Raw genomic sequence first — 21,078 nt, 5'->3', positions numbered from 1 at the left:
TGCTAAATCAGAGTAGGGGACTCTAGAGAGATGAAAGACCAAGGGTCCTTTTGTTCCCATCCCTTTTTATTAATGTGGCAGAAGAGACTCTCCCCTGGAGCTTGTTACAACCTAATTAACTTATTTCAGGTCTGAAGATCCAAGGCCTTTAATTTGGGTATCATTGTCTAGGTCCAAGTTTTATGTGAACCTTATTTGGCTTTCTTTTGTCTTGTCAAGGTCTTATTCCTAGAGTTTGTAGAGGCCCTATGTGCAAGGCTGAGTTAGCAATTAAGTAAAGGGCCTAGTGCACTAATATAGTGGCGCAGAGAGAGAGAGAGAGAGAGAGAGAGAGAGAGAGAGAGAGAGAGAGAGCTTTCTCCAGTGAAGCTACCCTCTCTAGTCAGGATTAGCCAGAAAACCCAATGAGGTCTTTCCCTCGTTATAGACCTCTTTCCCTGTACAACCTGTCTCTTCTACCCAGATCCTTATTTTGCTAAGTGCTGCTTTAACTTGAGCTGCACTGAACTTACACTGGTATATTCCAGATAAGCCTGCTGGGATTCAGCCAGGTAGGATATTCTCTGCAGATATTCTTGTCTTGTTTCGTGTGTGTGTGTGTGTGTGTGTGTGTGTGTGTGTGTGTGTGTGTGTAATAGAAAGTATTACAACACTGTGGTCTTAAGTTGAAGGGTAAATATTTTTATGGTTTTTGTATGATTGTGACACAGTCTAAGGACAATAAATATGCCATCTTTGCTCACATAGCTCACTTGTCTTTGACCTGGTTCTTTCATCTTAAAAGCAAGAGGAAGTCAGTTTGGTGAGCTCAGAGTCCAGTTCTGTGACAGGCTCTTGCCTAAAGCTCTGACACAGAGGCCCAGAGGGATTGGCTGCCAAGGCCATTGTAGTCCAAATCACTGCAGTGGAACAAGTACCTTCATGTGGTGCTTTCTCTTTGCAAGATGGGCTTTGTAAGCAGTTTAATAATGATATTTATTTCTAAAAGTCAAAGGTCACTGCTAATCCTGCCAGTAAATACTACTGTCATTGTAGCTTTGACCTTGAAGTTTTGTTGTATCTGTCTGTTACTATAGTTTTGCTCTGTGAGTTCATAAAAGGAAGGAAAAGATGAACACTAAAACAAAACCTAGTATTTTATGCCTTTCAGAAATGTACCTTATAGGCCGGGGAGATAGCTCAGTACAATAAATGCTTGCCTGGCAAGCACAAGGTCCTGAGTTCAATCTCCGGTACCACCAAAAAAAGTACCTTGTAATCCAAAATTATAAATTGTGTTCAATTATTAACAATTACAATTGATCATGAAATGTCAGTTAAGCTTACTGTAAATGATTTTAGTATGTGTAAAGTGACAGTTAAAGTAGCATCAGTATGTGGTATTATTTTCCACTTAGAGTTTACAGTGCTGGCTTTGAATTCTCATGTTGTAGCCAGCATTTCCCCACAGAGTGGATGATCTCCTTGCCAAGAGGTAGCAGGGAGTGTTTTTTATTCTTTTTTACATTTTTTCCAGTGTTGTACTTTTGTTGACTTCATTGTTTACTTTTTATTAGTGTGTGTTTGCAGTACCTGATTACATGTATCTTGGGAAGTTGGTAATATACATAGCACATCTTAATTCTTTTCCTTTTCTTTTTTTGTCTTCTGCCCCTCCAAAGCCTTCCTGCTCCTTTTAATTCTTGGTCCTCTGTGCTCATTTGCAAAAGCTGTAGTTTTCTTTCTAAATTATTTTTCTGTTCCATTTCCCCATCACTCCTTCTTTACCTCTCTTGTTCTGCTTCCTATTTGAAAAAGATCTCCCTGCTTGCTATTACCTAGCTATTATTTTGTCCTTTATTTATACTTTGTGATTCTCATGTAAGAGAAGCCATGTGATATTTAAGCTTCTGTGACTATTTCACTTAATTTTATTGTCTTCAGGTGTATGTGTTTACTTACAAATGCTTCAACTTTATCCTTGTTTATGGCAGAGTATTATTTCAGTTGTATAAATACAGTTTAGCCATTCATGGTTGGTAGACGCATAGGCTATTTCCAAAATATAGCTGTATGAATTGTGCTGCTCTAAACATGGGTGTGCATTGTAACACTATAATATGATGTCTTCAGTTCTTTTGGGAAGATAACTGTAAGGGGAATAGCTCGGTCAAATAAGATTTCTAATTTTTGCTTTTTGAGGAATCTCCATAATGTAATAGTAGCTGTAGTAGTTTACATTTCCCAGCAATGTAGACAGGTTCCTTTTTTCCTTTTCATTATCACCAGCTTTTTCATTTAGCAAGGCCCCATTTGTTGATTGTTGATACTATTTCTTGTGTCATTGGGTTCTGTTCAGAAAGTTCTTGCTATGCCTATGTCTTGAAGACATTTACCTATTTTGTCTTCCAGCAGATTGTTTCTGTTTTAACATTTAGATCTTTGCTTCATTTGATTCTAGTTTAGTAGCATAATGTGTTGGTTCACAAACTTAAATTGTTGCACAGTTCTGGAAGAGATGGCAACATTTGTGTTCATGTGGGAAAGATAGTGTTGGTCTGCCTGTCACCTGATGTAGAGTTTGCAAACAAAAATAAAATCTTGCTGAATGATTCTGTTTGTGAACTAAATTGTTCGCAAAACAAGCATTCCTCAACCAAGGTACCACTGTACGTGGTAAGAAACACAGACCTAGACTCAATCTTCTACATTCAGGTTTCCAATTTTCCCAGCACAATTTATTAAAAAGGCTAGTTTTTCTGAAGTGTATGTTTTTGGCCCCTTTATTAAACATCATATAACTCACTGTGCCTCGGGTTGTTTCTGATTTTTCTACAGTATTCTGTTCCATTGATCTACATCTGTTTTTGTGCCATCACTGTGAGTGGTACTGATTTTTGTATTTTCTTAATGAGTTCATTCTTAATGTATAGGAACACTACTGGTTTTTGTAGGTTCATCTTTTATCCTGCTGTATTTATTTATTTATTTTCTGTAGTTAGGACAGGGTCTACAGGGTCTTACTATGTAGATCAGATTCATAGTGATTCTCCTGTTTTCAGCCTCCCAAGTGCTGAGATTGTAGGTGCACACCACCATGCCCAGTCTTAGTCACAGTCTCAGCATGCCCCACAGGTGGGGCCGGCACGGCATGCCAGGGATCAAACCCCAGCCACTGTGTTCTGCCTAAGCAGGTGCTTTGGTCCACTGAGCTCTCAGGCCAGCCCTCTGAATTTGATTTTTTAATTCTAGGAGTCTTAATAAGCCTTGAGGGCGTCTTATAAATAGGTTATATTATCTGCAAATAATACTTTAACTTCTTTGCTTGTATGTATCCCTTTTATTTCTTCACTCGCCTGAATGCTCTGGTTAATTTTTTTGAAGACTGTGTTGAATAGGAATGGTAGTAGTGAACTTTCTTTCTTTCTTTTTATTTTTTGGTACAGGGGATCAAACTCAGGACCTTGTGTTTGCTAGGCAGACGCTTATGCCATTGAGTTATCTTCCCAGCCCAAACATCCTTGTCTTGTTCCTGATTACAGAGAAAACTTTCAGTTTTTTCCCATTATTAGGGTATTGGCAGTTGGTGTGTCATAGTGGCTTTTATCACATTAAGATAAGGTCTTTCTGTACTTAATTTCTTCAGGGTTTTTATATTTTATTTTTATATATTTAGTACAGGGTGCACAGGGTCTCATTACGTAGATTGGACTTGTGATTCTGTTTTCAGCCTCCCAGGCACTGGGATTACAGGTGTGCACCACCACACCCAGTCTCAGTCACCATCTCAGTGCACTCTGGGCGTGGGGCCCACAGGGTATGCCTAGGATCAAACCCTGGCTGCTGCTCTCTGCCTAAGCAGGCGCTTTAGTCAGCTGAGCTATTTGGCCATCCCTGTTTTTATTTTTTGTGGTACCAGGGATCAAACTCAGGACCCTGCTCTTGCCAGGCATTATGGTTTCTGTATAGGTGTCCCCCCAAAGCCTCTTGAAGTCTTGGGGCGGCTTCAGCAGTTTGTGATTGATTATTGTGGGTGTGGATGCTGCACTTGCCCTGGGGCAGGTAATTTACAATACAATGTAAGGAGGGAAGAGAAGCTAGCTGCTTGAGCTGCTGCTACCCCTCCCTTGGGCTCTTGCTCTTTGCCACCACCAGGAAAGGTTGCCGTCTTCTGTGTGCTGCTCTGCCTTGGAGCCAGCTGAGTATGGACTGAAACCTCCAGTGACTATGAGCTAAATAAACCTTTCCTTCCTTCATTTTGAGTGTCGGGTATTTGTCCCAGCAACAAGAGAAGAGTAACTAGGACACCAGGCAAGCACTTACTCCACTGAGCTAGCTATCTCCCTGGCCCCTTCTTCAGGGTTTGTTTGATTATTTGTTTGTTTGGTGGAACCAGGGATTGAACTCAGGCCCTTGTGCTTGCCAGGCAAGTGCTTATTCTACTGAGCCATCTCCCTGGCCCCATTCTTCAGGGTTTTAATCGTGAATAGATACTGATTTTGTCAAAGGCTTTTTCTGCATCTGTTGAATGATTTTGTGATTTTTGTTCTTGGTTCTGTTTATGTGATACATTATATTTACTGATTTATATATGTTGAATTATACTTGTATCCCTGGGATGAAGCCTACTTGGTCATGTTGATGATGTGTAATCTTTTCAATGATTCGTTGCATTCTTTTTGCAGTATCTTGTTGAGGACTTTGGCATGTATGTTCCCGAGAGAGAGTGGCCTGTAATTCTATTTGTTGGTTGGATCCTTGTCTGCTTTTAGAATCAGAGTGATGCTAACTTCCAGGAGTGACTTCAAGAGTACTCCTCTTTAAGTTTCATTAACCACTTAACAGTTTGTCCCATGTGTATCTTGGGCAGTGTCTGTTTATGTACTCATGATCCCGAGTACTGCTTGAGCAGATGTTATTTCTTGTATCGAATAAATATGATAAATTTGTCATTTTTTATTTCCTATTACATTACTTTATAAAAATTAAAAAATAAAAATCAACCAAAATCTTAATTTTTGGTCATTATTTTTTTTAAATAATTGGACTATTAAGTGTTTGTAAAACAGTTTGAGGAAGTGGGGTTAGATCTTCCCTGAAGTTCTTATAGAATTCAGCAATGAATATATCAGTTACTGGACTTTGCTTAGTTGGTAGTATTTTTATTATTGCTTCAGTTTAACTGCCTAATACTGGATTATTTAAGACTTTTAAGTTCACTTTTGGTCATATGTATCTAAGAATCTATCCATTTTTCTGAGGTAGAGACCCAAGGGCTACAAAAGCAAGGCTAGGACTTAAGTTGACGCATTGGATCTTGAGCTATGGACACATGACAGACATTCAGAGCATTTGAGGAACTAGTCTGGAAGTTTCTTTCCAGGCTTGCTGGAGTCCTGCCTCACAAACTATGACAATCTACCTATTTCCTCCATCTTCTCAGATAGTAATGACCTTTACTCTGCCTCAGACCCAAAACTACATTACAGAATGACTGTCCCCCAACAGTGTTTCTCAGAGGCTGCCCCCAGATGCTCAGTGCTTCCTGTCTAGTCAGCAGACCTGACGCCTTTCGGGGCCAACAGGAATCCTGGGGTCCCACCCTGCTCTGTGTGTTAACCACGCTAGCTTCCCTGTAGCCCACAGGACTTGCATAACATGTGCCCCTTCAGGAAACCCATTACTCAGTTGCTGTGGTACCTCTGGCTTACTCCTGACCTAAGTTTCAGGATCACTTGCTCAAGAGCCCCTCCCTGACTGTCAATTTAAAACTATCACCTTATGCTCAGTGACTTTCTACTCGCACTACCTGTCAGCACTTATCTGTGTCCTGCTGGGCTTCCCCACCAGTGTCAGACTCCAGAGGCAGGAGCATTTTGTTGCCCACAGCTGTATCCCCTGTGCCTGTATCTGGTGGGCAATGAAGGGACTCCGAAGTAGTTTTTTTTATGGAAAAAAAAAATGTTGGGGAGATAGCTCATTAGCACAACACTTGCCTGGCAAACCCAAGGTCCTGAGTTCAATTCCTAGTACCAAAAACAGAGCTACCAATTCAATATTCTGAGGAAGGTGTGAGGTGGCGGCTGTTTTTAATGTTTCAGTTTCTTCTTAATTAGCAAGTTGTGATTGTGTATTTACCACTTAGAGTATGATGTTTTAATCTATGTACAATTCAGTCAGGCTAATTAATGTGATAGATTGACAACTGGTAGTCAATTTGCAACATTCAGCTGAACTGAACTAGCATTTTGTTGGGTGTTGGAGGTCCACCTGAGGATTGTTACCAACAAAATAAAAAGAACTAAAGAAGAAAAAGGGAAGCTGTCCAGAGCTGCTGGGAGCTGTGGCTCCTCCTGGGGGAGCTGTCTTACTGGCTTTCCCTATGAACTTGGTTGTTGTTGAAGGAGCCTGGGACCTTGTTGCCACTGAGAATGGCTACAATTCACTTTGAGGAAACTCTGGTCCTTTGAGCATGAGTTCCTGGCTCTGGTGGGGCAGATGGCACACTGTTCAGTGTCCTAGAAGAGATGAGATCTTTTTGGTTTTGAGGATGGCTGTGGTACTTTTGGGGAGAGCGCTGGTCCTTACTTTGGGTATTGCTTCCTGGCTTCAGTGCAGATCGCTCAGCCTGCTGGCACAGATCTTTCATCCCACTGGAGCAAACTTTCTAGCTTCCATCATGACCTTTGGGCCTTTCCAGTGCGGATCCTTTATTTAAAAAAAAAAAAAAAATCACTTATTTATTTATGTATTTATTTATTTGATACAAGGTCTCACTTCGCAGCTTGGGCTCATAGTGATCTTCCTGTGTCAGCCTCCCCAGCCCTGGGATTACAGGCATGCAACACCACACCCAGTTTTGGTGGCTGGCACATCATGTAGCACAGCATATGGTACCGGAGATCAAATCCAGATCCTTGTGCTTCTCAGGCAGGTCTGAGACTGTCAAACTATCTCGTGGGCCCCTCCAGTCCTCCCGTCCCAATGCTTAATACAGACTTGCATGACACATTGTTGTGGGCTCTAGGACTCATGGGGAACATGGATTCTGATGGGCTCTAGGTCTTCATCTGGACTCACGCAGCATATTGCTGTAGGATCCAGGCCCTCTGCTGGATTGGGCCTTTAGTGTGTGGACAGATTTCCTGCACTGTTTTGTACTAAACTCTTTCAGTCACTATTATAAAAACATTAATTGTGTGTCATGTATTAAACTTTCCCTAGGCAAACCCCTAGCTACAATACATATGTACTGCTTTACATGTTATTTTGTTGTTGTTGTTGTTGTTGTTGTTGTTGTTAAGAATGTTAAATTCTTTGACCACTTTTAAAATATATTATTTATAATACATTATTTACTGTAATCAATGTGAGGTGCTTGCTTTTGAGCAGAAGCCTTATGAACTCTCATCTCAGTTTCCTATACACATACACAACTGTACTCGGTAGTGCTGTGGGTTGCCTGAAGAATGTCCCTGGAGTATTTCACTGGCTGCTGTCTTGTCCGAGTGTGTGGCTGTGACCAAGGGAGCCTCTCCTTGCCCGAGGCCTGGGCTCTGTATTGGATGCTGTTAGAGTGGGCAGTGGTATGAGTTTGAATAGGGTGTGGTACAGCTCTGTCAGCACATTATGGCTCTGTGAGCCTCAGATGATTTTAATTCCATTCAGGACAGACCTCGTTTTAATGTCACTGTTTAATTTGCTTAATCACCAAAACTGTTGGTGCTACTGCTACTTGAGATGTCAGTATTCACTCTGGGGTATCCTGAGCTCAGATGCCCAAGGGACACAGAAATAAGATGCTATCTTCATTTTTACCTGATTCTAAGTTAATATTCGGGTTTAATAGCCATAATTAGATAGCAGGTGAATTGAATTAAGTACACTTAAGCCTTTGGGCTGCACCAGCGTTTCAGTGGCATGTGTTGTCTTTTAGCTTAGGATGCAGAGCTGCCCAGACCTTTGCTTCCTTGCCCAACAGCAACATTGAGTCTTGCAGTAGCTTCTCATTAACGTAACCTATACTACCCAGCTGAGCCAGGTTATTAGCACATACATTTTTTTTTTAATTTAGGCTATTCTGGGAAACAAATATAGGCTAACTGTATTTGTAAAAATCTGAGATTTTGTATCAGTCATGTTTAGCTTTTTTATGTCACATGGCATTATACCTTCCATTTGTAAATCTCTTTACTTAAACTATAATTATGAATTTTAAAACAAACAGGACAGAACCTTTTCTTTTCCCCTCTTTTAGTAGTACCGGGGACTAAGCTCAGGGCCTTCACACCTAGCTACATCCTTATTTTAGGTAGGGTCTTGCTAAGTCATGAAGTTATTCAAGCTTGGCTCACACTTGGCATGCTTCCTGCCTTGGTGTCTCTGAGTACTGTGTTACACATCTGTGGCACCATGCCCAATTTGATTGATTGATTGATTGATTGATTGATTGATTGATTTTTATGAATTTAGGACTGGGTCTGCAGGGTGTACAGGGTTTTACTACGTAAATCTGGACTGATGGTGATTCTCCTGTTTTCAGCCTCCCAAGCACTGGGATTACAGGCACGCGCCACCATGCCCAGTTTCAATTGCAGTCTCAGCGTGCCCTGGAGCTGGGACCAGCATGTCTTGCCAGGGATCGAACCCCGGCCACTGTACTCTGCTAAAGGTCTTTGGTCCACTGAGCTATCTGGCTGGCCCTTACCATGCCCCATTTAGATCATACAATTTTTATATGGTCTGGAATCACAGTTTTGTATGCCTAGGGAAACTAATGGGACTGTACCTTCATTTCCATAAATGAAAAAATATAATGCAAACCATCCCTTCATTTCTAGTTTGATAACACCAAAGAAAAATAATTTTTTTACTAAACAAGCATTATTAAGATAAAATTTTAGAGGAAATGGGTGATTTCAATCATATGTTCTTGTATTCCAATCATGTATTTGTGTAACTGTTTAAGAAAGTTTCTTTTTGACAGTGTGAATATTTTATACCATATACAAAAAGGAACACACGGGCTGGGGAGATAGCTCAGAGGTGTTAGTGCCTGCTGGCAAGCATGAGGTCCTGAGCTTAATCCCCAGTACCACATGCCATGCCAGCCCCAGAACTGGACATGGTGGCACATGCCGTTAATCCCAGTGCTGAGGAAGCTGAGACAGGAAGATCACTGCCAGTCTGAGCTGCATCGCAAGACCCTGTATCCAAACCAAAAAAAAAAAGGAATAAAAAAGAATCAGAGACGTCCATGTAAGAAGAAATAATAGATCTAAATATATATGTACCCAATATTGCATACCCAAATATATAGAGAAGCTATTAATAATCTCCTCTAGGGCTGGTGAGATAGCTCAGCAGACTAAAGTGCCTGCTTGGGCAAGTGTAGGGACCATGGTTCAATCCTGTGTACCACATGCAGCACCAGCCCCGCCCCCAGGGCAGGCTGAGTCAGCAAGAGCCTGGCCGTGGTAGTGTGCATCTGTAATCCCAGTGCTGGGGAGTCTGAAAACAGGAGGATCACTGAGTTCAAGCTGCATTGTGAGACCCTGCAACAACCAAATACATTAAAAATAATAATTAAATAATAATCTCCCCTAAATGGGGATGACTCCAATACAATGATAGTAGGAGACCTTATATAGTATTTTTTGGCATGTACAGATCTTTCAAGCAGAAAATCAGCAAAGAACAAATGGGAGCTAAGTTCTCCCCTCGAGCAGGTGGGCCTGTTGGAGCTCTCCAGGCGGCTTCATCCCACTGCTGCAGAAACGTTCTCAGCAGCAGGCCACATGCTAGGCCACAAAACAATCCCGAGTAAATTTTTAAAAGTTGAAAATACAGTAGAAACCCTTTCCTGACCACAAACAAGTGAAAGGAAAAACTGGAAAATATAAAAATACATGCAAATTAAGCAATTCACTCCTAAACAATTACTGGATAAAAGAAGACATGAAGAAGGAAATGTAAACATTTCTTCAAGCAAATGAAAATGGAACCAACATACTAAAATCTATGGGTGCATCAGAAGCAGCACAAAGAGAGAACTTTATAGCCATCATTGTCTGCCTCAAGAAAAGGAGAAAGAGTGCAGCCTATCACTACCATATGTCTTAATTACTTTATTATTACTGAGACAAAATACCCAAAGTTAAAGGAGGAATGTTATTTCAGTTTGTAGAGGTTTCAGTCCATAATTGGCTGGCTCCAAGGCAGGATAGGATGACAGAGGTCTATTGCAGAGGAAAAACAGTTCATGGCAGGCAAAAGGCAGCAAAAACAGGCAATCAAAGGAAGTAAAGCAAGCAAAGGACTCTTTCTGTCCATGGTATTCTATCTAGGCTCCACACACTTGGGTCAGACAATACTCACACTCACAGTGGATCTTCCCAATATATGGATATTGGGATATTGGACTAAGAAGTGTGCCAAACCAATCAGTGGACTAACTTACTAATCATACAGCCTTAATTCTAGCATCACACACTCTAGGTCCATCACAGAAATACAGGGGGTTATTAGTGATTGCTGCAAATGCCTGTGTATCAGCAAATTGGATAACCTAGAAGAAATGAACACACTCTTAGATGCATATACCTTACCAAGGTTGAATCAAAGTAGAAAACCTAAACATATCAAAAATGAATAATTAGATTGAGCCAATAGTAACAAAAATCTATGGAAGAAAAATCTAGGACGAGATGGCTTCACTTTTTAAGTTTTATCAAAAACTTAAAGAGGCTGAGCATGGTAGCACACACCTATAATCTCACTTGGGAGGCTAAACTGGGAGGATTATCCTGAGTTTGAGGCCAGCCTGGATTACATAATCCATTCAAGGCCAGCCCAAGCTACACAGAATGAGACCCTGTCTCATTTAGGTTTGATAGTGCACATCTATAATACCAGCACTTGGGAGGCTAGGGCAGGAGGATCTCTGTGATTTCAAGGCCAATCTGGACTACAAAGTTAGTTCAAGGCTAGCCTGAACTGCATAGCAACACTTTGTTTCAAAAAGAAAAAAAAAAAAAAAAATCAAAATGCAAAAAATAAAGAATTAAGATTGATTCTTCCTAAAGCATCAAGGAGGAAGGAATTCTTCCACACTGTTCTATAATACTAGCATTATCCTGTTAGTAGAACTAGACAAGGACAAAACAAACAAACAAGAAAAGATAGTTACAGGCCAGTGTCCTCGGTGAACATAGATATGAAAGTTCTTAACAAAATACTAGAAAGCCTAATCTAACAATACATAAACAGGGCACTCATCCCAGGGATATAAGGCTGATTTGATATAAGCAGATCAAAAACATGATGCAACTCATCAGTGGAATGAAGATCAAATAACATGTGCTTATCTCCATCGGTACAGAAAAGCCATTTGATAAAGTTGAACATTGTTTTATGATAAAATTTTAAATGAATTAGTTACAGGAGCATACCTCAACATAGTGTAGGCCATCCACTGTGTGTGCACATATACCAGATGTTGTGATGTATGTCTGTCATCTCAGTACTTAGGACTGGTGAAAGCGAATTATTAATTCAGAGCCAGCCTGGGCAATATAAAAAGTGCAGGGCTGCTCTGGACCACTTAGTGAGACCCTGTATCAAAAAATAAAATGAAAATCATACGAACATAAAAATTAGCTAACAGCTGCCCTAGTACTGAATGCACAAAGGCTGAAAACTTTCTCTAAGATCTAGAAGATCATAGTACATAGTCATATTCACTTTTGCTACTTTTATTGATCATAGCAGGTAGATCGGTTGGACAAGAGAAAGAAGAAAAATCCAAGATGGACAAGAAGTCAGATTGTCACTGTGTACAGATTGAACATGATTTGGAAATAATGAACTAATTCAGTAATGTTTCAGGATACAAAGCAACATTTAAAAAGGATGCTTTTTTATTTACTGGTAGCAAATGATCTGAACTAAGAATCAAAAAAGAAAAAACCTTTCCCATTTATATGTAGAAATAAATTTAACCAAAAAAGTGAGTTTCTAGCATAAAAACAAAAATCATTTGTGAAAGAGAACAGAAGTTTGAAAGATAAAGATACCTGACGTTGTGTGTTGAAAGACTCAATTTTGTTAAAGTGTCCATACTACCCAAAGTAAATCTATAGGGTTAGTATAATTTCCTTCAAAATACCAATGAGATTCTCTACAGAAATGGCAAAAACAATTGTTAAATTTGTATAAAGGCATAAAACCCCCAGCTAGCCAGAGCCAACTTGAGTAGAAAAAGCAAGGCAAGAAGCATTATAGTCCTGACTTCAAAACATATTACAGAGCTGCAGTAATCAAAATAGTATAGCTCCTTGAGTACATAGTTATCTGGGATAATGGTTTTATATCTGAGTTCTAGTCAGTTGCTTTAAGAGACTCGGTGAATGACTTATCCATATCAGGTTCCTTGTCCTTGGAGTTCTCAGATCTCTGTTTACTGTACTGAGAGATGTCATTGTTTACACTTTATGTAAATTTAGCAGTACTTCTTTCCAGACACTTGCTGGTATTCCTGTTGAACATGTAACACATGCGCTCTCTCTCTCGCTCACTCTCTTTTTTTTTAATTTTAGGGAAGGGTCTACAGGGTGTTCAGGTTCTCATTACTAGATCAGACTCGTTAGTGATCCACCTATTTATAGCCTCCCAAGAGCTGGGATTACAGGCGCGAGCCACCATGCCCAGTCCCAATCACAGGCTCAGCGCGCCTCGGGGGCGGGGCTGGCATAGCAGGCCTGGGATTGAACCCTGGCCCGTGCGCCTGCTTGCAGGTGCTTTAATCTGCTGAGCTATTTGACTGGTCCACACTGTCTCTTAATTACTTGGGTAGTTTCATTACTATGCATTAACAGAAGCATCACTCTGTTTATGTTTGAAAACAATCTGTACTGAAAATACTGTTTTCCAGTTCTTGCAGGCTTTTAATTATTTTTGTTGAACTCATATGTCCTAAATATCAGTCATGGTTCTTAACACGTTAAAGATAGCATCCTAAGCTCAATCCTCCTAACTCAGGCATGCTTTGCTGAAGACCTAGAGGGCAAGTAGCCTTCTCAAAACTTGTGTTCATTGCTTTTCCTATTTTTCATAGACACGTGAATAAAAATGAGTTTACTTTTCCTCCAAAGGAGAGCAGAGGTTGTCACTGTGAGGTCTTGGTGATGGGAAGTGACCGAGACTGGCAGACTAAGGAATGGAACATCGGAAAGGCTCAGTGGGAGTCAGCTTGCAAGTGGATTGGCTCTGGGTAAAAGCGCCATCGGCTTTTTAAATGCTGGTAACTACACAGAGGAAAAAGACCAGTTCAAACTTTTGTGAGCCGAATGAAACCAGGAAAGTTTGTGTAGACGGTGGGCTGTCTTTCCTCTGCTTCTGGCCACCTATGCCCTCAACAGTGCAGCAGCCAATTTAAGGAAGAGGTGTAAGCCAATCCTAATGTCACAGCTCTTCCGTGTGACTGTTGGTGGAATGGAGGCTAGAGCTTGATGAATGGCTTTTGTCCAGCTTTCTGTTTTGTGCAATCTGGCTTCATTCAGTGAACACATAGGTGGATTGGATAAACTGGCCAGTCTGCAATACACAGGTCTCATCTACTAGAGGGCCGTCTGTGCCACACTGTTCAGTTGAGGAGTTTATCAGTTCAAGTCCCTAGAGCTAAAAGTGCACAACTGCACTGCGTGGATTTTTCAGGAATTGGGAAGAGGGCACATCTGTATGAGAGCAGCTTCAAAAGGGAGGAGACAGCAAGGTTGATGGGGTGTGGGCAGAAAAAACAAACAGGGTAGGACAAAGTCATTTTTCACAATAATTACCTGCTTTTATCTTTCCTAATTAAAATAAGTTTATGTTGCATTCACCATAACAGTCCTTAGAAGTATGTGATTGAGTCCTGTCTAAGCTGAAATCAGAGGGCCAGGTTTGATGGGGCCTGTGTTTCGCCATGGCTACCATGTTGTTCACTGCTGTTCATCTGATGCTTCCAGTGTACTGGTGGTTAAGGGTTCGATTTAGGAATCTGACTGAAATCATTTGATAGTATGACTGTGTCAGCCACTTAAGAGTTCAGTTCTCTTCTGAAGTTGTTTTCCAGTGACTGTGTGATGTATAGCTTTATAGCCCTGGCTTATTCTGACAGGAGTACAGGAAGCAGTGCAGTGTTGTACTGGAGGGTCTCAGACCTTTGCCTGCCTTGCCTTTCAGGGGGAACACAGCGATTACCGCGTGCCATCGGAATGTCCCTGGCCAAGGAGCTTATTTTCTCCGCACGAGTGCTCGATGGCCAAGAAGCCAAAGCTCTGGGCTTGGTTAGCCACGTGTTAGAGCAGAACCAGGAGGGCGATGCTGCCTACAGAAAGGCCCTGGACCTAGCGAGAGAGTTTCTACCTCAGGTACCTCTGACCAGAGCTCCTTCATTCCTTACCCTGCACAGTGTCTTACATGCCAGTGGTGATCTTGGCCTGCCTTCCAAGCAGCCAGTGTATGGTGGGTGTAAAACTAGAAATACTATGCTGGCTTACTGTTAAGATCCTAGTTACTTCTGCCAAGGGAGCAGAGATGTAGTCAGCTCTCACATGGGCGGTGCTGAACCCCACCATCCGCAGTGGTAGTTGATGGCAACAGCCCCCTCTGATCATAACCCCTACTTAGTGATACTGAGCCAGAGACTTCCTGTCCTTCCCACCCTAGCTGTGAGGGATGTTCAGTACAGAGTGCTAGGCTTTCACCTGCACAGACACAATCTGCTGCCTCTAGGATCTAGAGCAGTGAGGGTGACACTCCTAGAGAGGACTGACAATAACTCAGAACCCACTTACTCATCACAGAGTGCTAGCACTGCATTTAAACCTGAATACGAAGGTTTTAGTTTAGAAAATATAGCTCTAGGGCTGGGGAGATAGCTCAGTAGAGTAAGTGCTTGCCTGGCAAGTGCAGGGTCCTGAGTTTAATCCCCAGTACCACAAAAAAATAAAAAGAAAAAGAAAAAGAAAATATAGCTCTTACATTAACATTTTGTAATAGCTGTACCACGCTATACCGCTGCTCTAGATTTCACTGCGAAACAGTTCCATGCCATCGAAAACTCACCATGGAACTCAGCTGTTCCTGTTGCTGTTTGAGACCTTGCAGAGCCAGAACAGAGATTTTTCCATATAGTGTCTCACACTCATTGTTGGCTGTGCCACAGATTCTGCTGTGGGAAGTGGAATTGTACTGAGATGGACAACTTACAAAAAACCCTAAAGTTTGTTTCTTTAATTTGAATTTTAGGGACCTGTTGCAATGAGAGTGGCAAAATTAGCAATTAATCAAGGGATGGAGGTAAGTTCCTTAATGTTTGAGCTTGTGGTTAGAATGTAGTGGAAATTTAATCTAAACACACCTTGTTTGGACTTCTGCCTTATTTTTAATGTTCTAAAATGCAGATGTTTAAATGCAGCTATTATTGAAAGCCCCTGAGGTTCTTTTTAGCTGTATCCTTAGTTTCATTCTGCTTATTGATTATTGCTAATTCAGTATCATAATCACAGAATTTAGAATCTCATCAATGCCCTGCAACTTATGACATGCTTGTTATCTTTGCCATTAAAATGGATTGATTGTTTTCAAAAAAATATACATATATACATGCATGCATAAATGTGTCACACATATTCTCAGTGTCAATATTACAAAACCATTCCAAGGAAAATGCTAGTTTCAGGCTGTGTCCTGATCTCTTCTCCTTTAACTTCTTCGTGACTTTAGTGGGAGAAACAAAAACAAGTGAATCTGCAGGGTGTCCCATGGTCCTCTAGAGAGTAGGGGCTGAGGTCAGGGTAGCATAGGCACTCCTGTCATTGGGGCTCTAATGGCATCTGTTACATTTTGGTTAAATGAGGGAACTTTGAAGAAAGCTTTTTTTCTCTTTGAAGACACAAGCCTCTTGTAGCCTCTGTATCATTCTTGACTTTATGCCCATAAAATGAGATTGAATTTAACTGTTATTTTTTTTTTTTTTTTTTTTCTTTACAGAACTGGGGATTGAACTCAGGGCCTTGCACTTGCCAGGCAAGTGCTTATTCTACTGAGCCATCTCCCTGACCCTGATTGGTTTATTTCAACCCTTTTGTAGAAGTAATAGTATTAGTAGCAACACTGTTTATAGCCTTTGCTATCTGCTGGCTTTATGTGTACCTTGTTTAAACTCCTTTAGTCCACATGATATCTATCTCCTGCTCCATTCAGTGAGTAGTAAAGATAGGCCATTGTTCAGACATGCCTTAGAGGCCGAGAGGTCAAGTAGCTTGCCCAAGTTACACAGTGCCCGAGGAGTAGGGTCAAAAAGGGAGCCCAGGAAGGCTGGCTTTGGTCTTGCAGCTGTGCATATTTCTGATCACTGTATTAAAGAATTCTGAGGGGGACCGGGGAGATGGCTCAGTGGAATATGCGCTTCCCTGGCAAGCGCAAGGGTCTGAGTTCAATCCCTGGTTTCACAAAAAAAAAAGAAAGAAAAGAAAGAAAGAAAGAGAAAGAAAGAAAGAAAGAAAGAATTCTGTTCTTTTGGAATAGGACTGTTCATCGTGAATTTTTATTGTATGTATCTTCCTTTAAAAAGTTACTTCTGCTGAAATGAATTTTTATTTTCAGGTTGACTTGGTAACAGGATTAGCAATAGAAGAAGCTTGTTATGCTCAGGTATGTCATACAGTCACAAAATCAGTGAGGATGCACCTTCCAAATCCTGTGCCTTCTGTGTAATTCAAATAAATTATGTATCACTGAGCCAGATTACCATCATCCCATCTGAAAGTCACACAAATGGATTGGTGTTAGATTCTGAGACTTGACTGTTGTCAGTTCTTACGATTGATACTGTCCCACCCACTAATGAGCCTCCATAATGTAGAAAAGTCAGAATGACCAAGTACCGTTTATGCTATAGCTGGCTGTGTCTGGTTAGTTGTCACTTAGGGGTGTGCATGTGGTTCCTCACTCGGAGGAGGCCGCCGTGCTGGTGCTTCAGACTCTCTGGATTTTTCTAAAGTCCTGAGCCTTCTGTCCAGACCACTAAAAGTTCATAGTGAAGTGATCATTTTCTTTTATATACAGATTTCCTTCTGTTCAAAAAGAAAGTGCCTCTCACCTTTTCAGAAGATGTGAAACCGCTAAAGAGTTTTGTTGTACCTTTCCTGAGAATGATAACTACATCAGACCCTACTTAAGCAGCACCATAAACTAGGAGCAGTATCTGGAATGTTACTGTGTGCATTTTGCATGTGTATGTCACCTGTCGTTGATGTGTAAATGCCATGACTGAATTAAATGTTTTACAAACAACTTCAGACTCAAAACGCACAAGAACATGTTCTTAAAGCACATCTGATCAAACATTTAAAGAAAAATAGCCACATCTCTATAATCTCTTCCAAAAAGTAGATCCCAAAAATAAACTTCTGACTTACTCTATACAGCCAGCATTGTCCTGGTACCTAAATCAGAGGAGGATATTACTGGAAAGGAAAATTAAAAACAGATGTGTCTCCTGAATGTGGACCCCAAAACCCTTAATGAAATAATAGCAAATTGCATCTAATAACATATAAAAAGATTTATATTCCCAACCAACTGGAATTTGAAAATTCAACATTTGAAAATTAAACAAGTGTTTGAGATGCCAGTGACAGCCTGCACAATGACAGAAATCCAAAACACTGAAAACACCAAGTGCTTATGAGGATACAGAGATACAGAGGTATAGAATCTCTTGCTTCACTAACAGGAATGGAAAATGGTGTGAACTGCTTTGTAAGACAGTTTAGCAGGTTCTGGTGAAACTAAATCTGCTCTCAGCATATGACCCCAAAATCATGCTTTTTGGCTTTAATCCAAATAAGTTGAAAACACAGACCCACAAAAACCCCTGTAAGTCAAGCTTTAATCGTAATTGCCAAAACCTGGAATCAATCAAGATGTCTTTCTGCAGGTGAATGGGTAAAATTGTGGTGCACCCATCAGTGGGTATTACAGCTGTCAATTACTGTCATGCAGCCTGACGTGACACAACCTTTAATACATATTGCTAAGTACGGTTCAGTTTAAGGCAGCCACAAACTGTTTGATTCCAGTTTAGTGGCATTCTAAAAAGGGAAAGTGGAGATTTTGAGATACTGGTCCGGAATGAGCAAGTTGTTCTAAGTGATACTGTGATGGGGAACACATGCCATGCACTTGTCAAAACTCAGACAATGTTGAACACACAAGTTAACTTTAATAGAAGCTGGACTTTAATTAACAAAGTGTAAAAAAAAAAAAAAAAAACTAAACTAAAAACTTTGGGGCCAGGGAGATGGCTCAGTGGAATAAGTGCTTCCTTGGCAAGCGCAAGGGCCTGAGTTCAATCCCCGGTTCCGGAAAAAAAAAAGTGTATCATTTGTTGCATCACGTTACTACACCAACACAGGTGGACCACACTGACACAGGATGTTAATTTTTTTAAAGTATTATTTGAAACAAAAGCTGTATTTGGAGTAAGGATAATGCATTTGGTCAAATAATAAGGAGAATTACTCAAATGACAGATTTTGAGATTTCAGAATGAACATCTGATGAGTCTTCTTAGATAATCCTTGACAGATTTTAACTGCTGTATTTTTAATTTTTGGAATATAATACTTTGTTTTTCTTAGACCATTCCAACAAAAGACAGACTGGAAGGTCTTCTTGCCTTTAAAGAGAAGAGGCCTCCTCGCTATAAAGGGGAATAGAAGCAACAGAAATTCTTACAGGCCACTGTAGTAAGTGTACTTCTGGAAGTGTCTTTCTGACCTGCTTTTTGCCTCAACGCGTGCGATCTCTGACCAAAGTGAAGAGTGAGATACTCACAGTTTGTGTGAAAAAAGTATGTGGAGCCAAGCCCTCTTCATGCCGACGTACACATGTCTGTTCATTCAGATGTATAAAGCTAGTAGTGCATATTGTCAAAAGCAGATTAAAATTAGGTATACATTTGTAAATATTTCCTGCATATGAAGCTTTCTGTTCTTAATTTTTAATGTGAATAATTTATATATTGCACACTCTAGGGAATAATACAGATAAGTCTATGCTGTGTTAAGAAAATAAAGCTATTTCTATACACCAAAAATGTGATGTTATACCAAATAAAATTCCGAAGTTATTAAATATGAACACACATGTATACACATAAAAATGAATTGATAAGATATTCTGGGAAAACTATCTAATATAAATAAAATTAATGAAAAAAAAATCTTGGAAACTTTCCTCTTACCCCATCCTCTTTTAGCTAAGTAAATTACTGCATGTTGTCCTCTGGAAGAAATTTTCCATAGTGATTACATCAGGAGCTTCCTCACGTCCTGGCAGACAGTGTTACTGCAGAGTTAATCCAATCAGAGACTGGCCTAAGAGCTAGAGACGCCCACAGGGTCTTGCAGTCAACTGTTAAGACCCCATCCCAACACATGGTCTGGCCTGCTGACATAGAGAGTCCTCACGGATTGACCGAAGGAAAAGAATACCATGCCTTCTGTTAGGCCTGAGATGGCATGGGGCAGTGGGTGGTTCTCTACTTCCTGTCTTTATAGGGTAAGCACAGCAGCCCCCCCTTTTTTTTTCCTCCAGTAGGCACAGGTACCTGCCTTCCTATATCAGGGCAAATCATAGGAGTATCCCAGAGACTTGAGCATCTATAGCCAGGCCCACAGGACAGGGGATGCACAGACATGAAATGTGTGGGAGTTGGAATTAATTTGATGTCACTTTACTCTGCATCATTTTATGAAGCTATACTGCCCTCTGCAGAGGTACCCAGGTCCCAGCCCAGCCATGCTAGAGGCAAGACCTGCCTTTGGTGTGTCTTGTCAACAAAGAGACCCTTCTTTGGTCCAGATGAATCTCATGTGGACCTTTTTCCTCCACTGTGTATTTACATTTTCATCTCCTAACCTTCAGTGCTGTTTTGAAAGCATGCACTTAATTCTTAATATGTTGAGGTTTTTAGTATTTAACTTGGGAAATTCAACTTTTGCAGTTCTAAAATTCTGTCCACAAAAGTGGACAGGCCAGCTGCTGTTTCTTCTGATAGAGATGGGTGGCCACCTTTCCTGAGGTATGCACACCAAGGAGTGGATTATTTTCTTATCACCTTAGGTGCTGAGACTGCAGATTTATGATGAAAGCTTAGCTGATCACCATAAAATAAAAGGAGCTTATTATTAAAATTCACTTTGAACTGTCTAGTGATTCTATCTGATGGTGTGCATGTTTGTTTACTGATGAAGTTGCTGAGCTATTTATTTTGTGCGTGATTTGCAATTAATGAGGTGGCACTTGCTTTTAGGTACCTGTAAAAGTTCTGGGCCAGTTTGTCCCATCCAAGGCATGTGAAATGACGTGCATTTTAACTCAATAGTAGATAATCAGGTTAGTGGGAAAAAGGTTATTGAGCAAGTATTGAATGACTCCTCACTTGATTTACAGGCCAATCTACTGTTGCTTGGCTGACCACTGTTAACATCCTAACAAGTTCTGGTTAAGCCATGGAAATAAGTATGAAAACAGTCCAGTGATGACATCTGGTATTGCAGGCTTTATGTAGCAAGAGGAAAATGACTTTGTTTTTGCAGAATGGTCTTATTGACACAGAGTTCTGATGTGCAGCTCAAGCCCAGGGGTTCCAGGAGAGGCTGAGCTGCTCCAGGGAAGTGTAAGCCCTTCCTCTGAGCTGTGTCAGTCCTAGAGCTGGGGATATGATGAGGCCATGGATGTGGTGGTAGTACATGTGTTTTCAGAGTAGATTAGAGAAGGTTCAGAAAAGGGATTGAAGTGAGCAAACTCATAATTCAAGGGGTAAAAGCAAGATGGAGAAGAAATGTATTTCACTTAAATCATGAGATCTAGTGGCTCTAATTCAGCGCTTGATATTTTATAATTTACCTACAAAAGTCAAATGAAATCTCAAAGGAAAGAGAATTCTGAAAGCCAAGAGAAGACTGTGATTCTCTGTGGTTTGTTTCTGTGATTTAAAGCATCGTTTTAATTGTGTTTCCTGTTCTAAGGGATCTGGATTTCCAT

The 21,078-nt window shown here is 40.6% G+C and overlaps 1 protein-coding gene across 2 annotated transcripts in view; it reads left to right on the top strand.

The window, feature by feature from the left end:
- The window catches only part of Auh (AU RNA binding methylglutaconyl-CoA hydratase), a 187,173-nt gene extending 167,937 nt beyond the window's left edge, over nt 1-19,236 (top strand). The window contains exons 7-10 of one of the 2 annotated variants that reach the window (XM_004644097.2): nt 14,203-14,390; nt 15,271-15,321; nt 16,630-16,677; nt 18,669-19,236. In XM_004644097.2, the coding sequence (XP_004644154.1) occupies nt 14,203-14,390; nt 15,271-15,321; nt 16,630-16,677; nt 18,669-18,746 (365 nt within the window). In that variant the 3' untranslated portion in view covers nt 18,747-19,236. The remainder of the gene's footprint in view (nt 1-14,202; nt 14,391-15,270; nt 15,322-16,629; nt 16,678-18,668) is intronic. The other variant, XM_023704215.1, reaches the window with a different exon arrangement.
- The last annotated feature ends 1,842 nt before the right edge of the window (nt 19,237-21,078 follow it).

This window comes from Octodon degus, unplaced genomic scaffold (genome assembly GCF_000260255.1).
Source record: "Octodon degus isolate 3935 unplaced genomic scaffold, OctDeg1.0 scaffold00192, whole genome shotgun sequence".
Taxonomy (NCBI): Eukaryota; Metazoa; Chordata; class Mammalia; order Rodentia; family Octodontidae; genus Octodon; species Octodon degus.
Note: the sequence above shows the minus strand (reverse complement) of the source record. Positions and strands in the feature narration are given on the sequence as shown.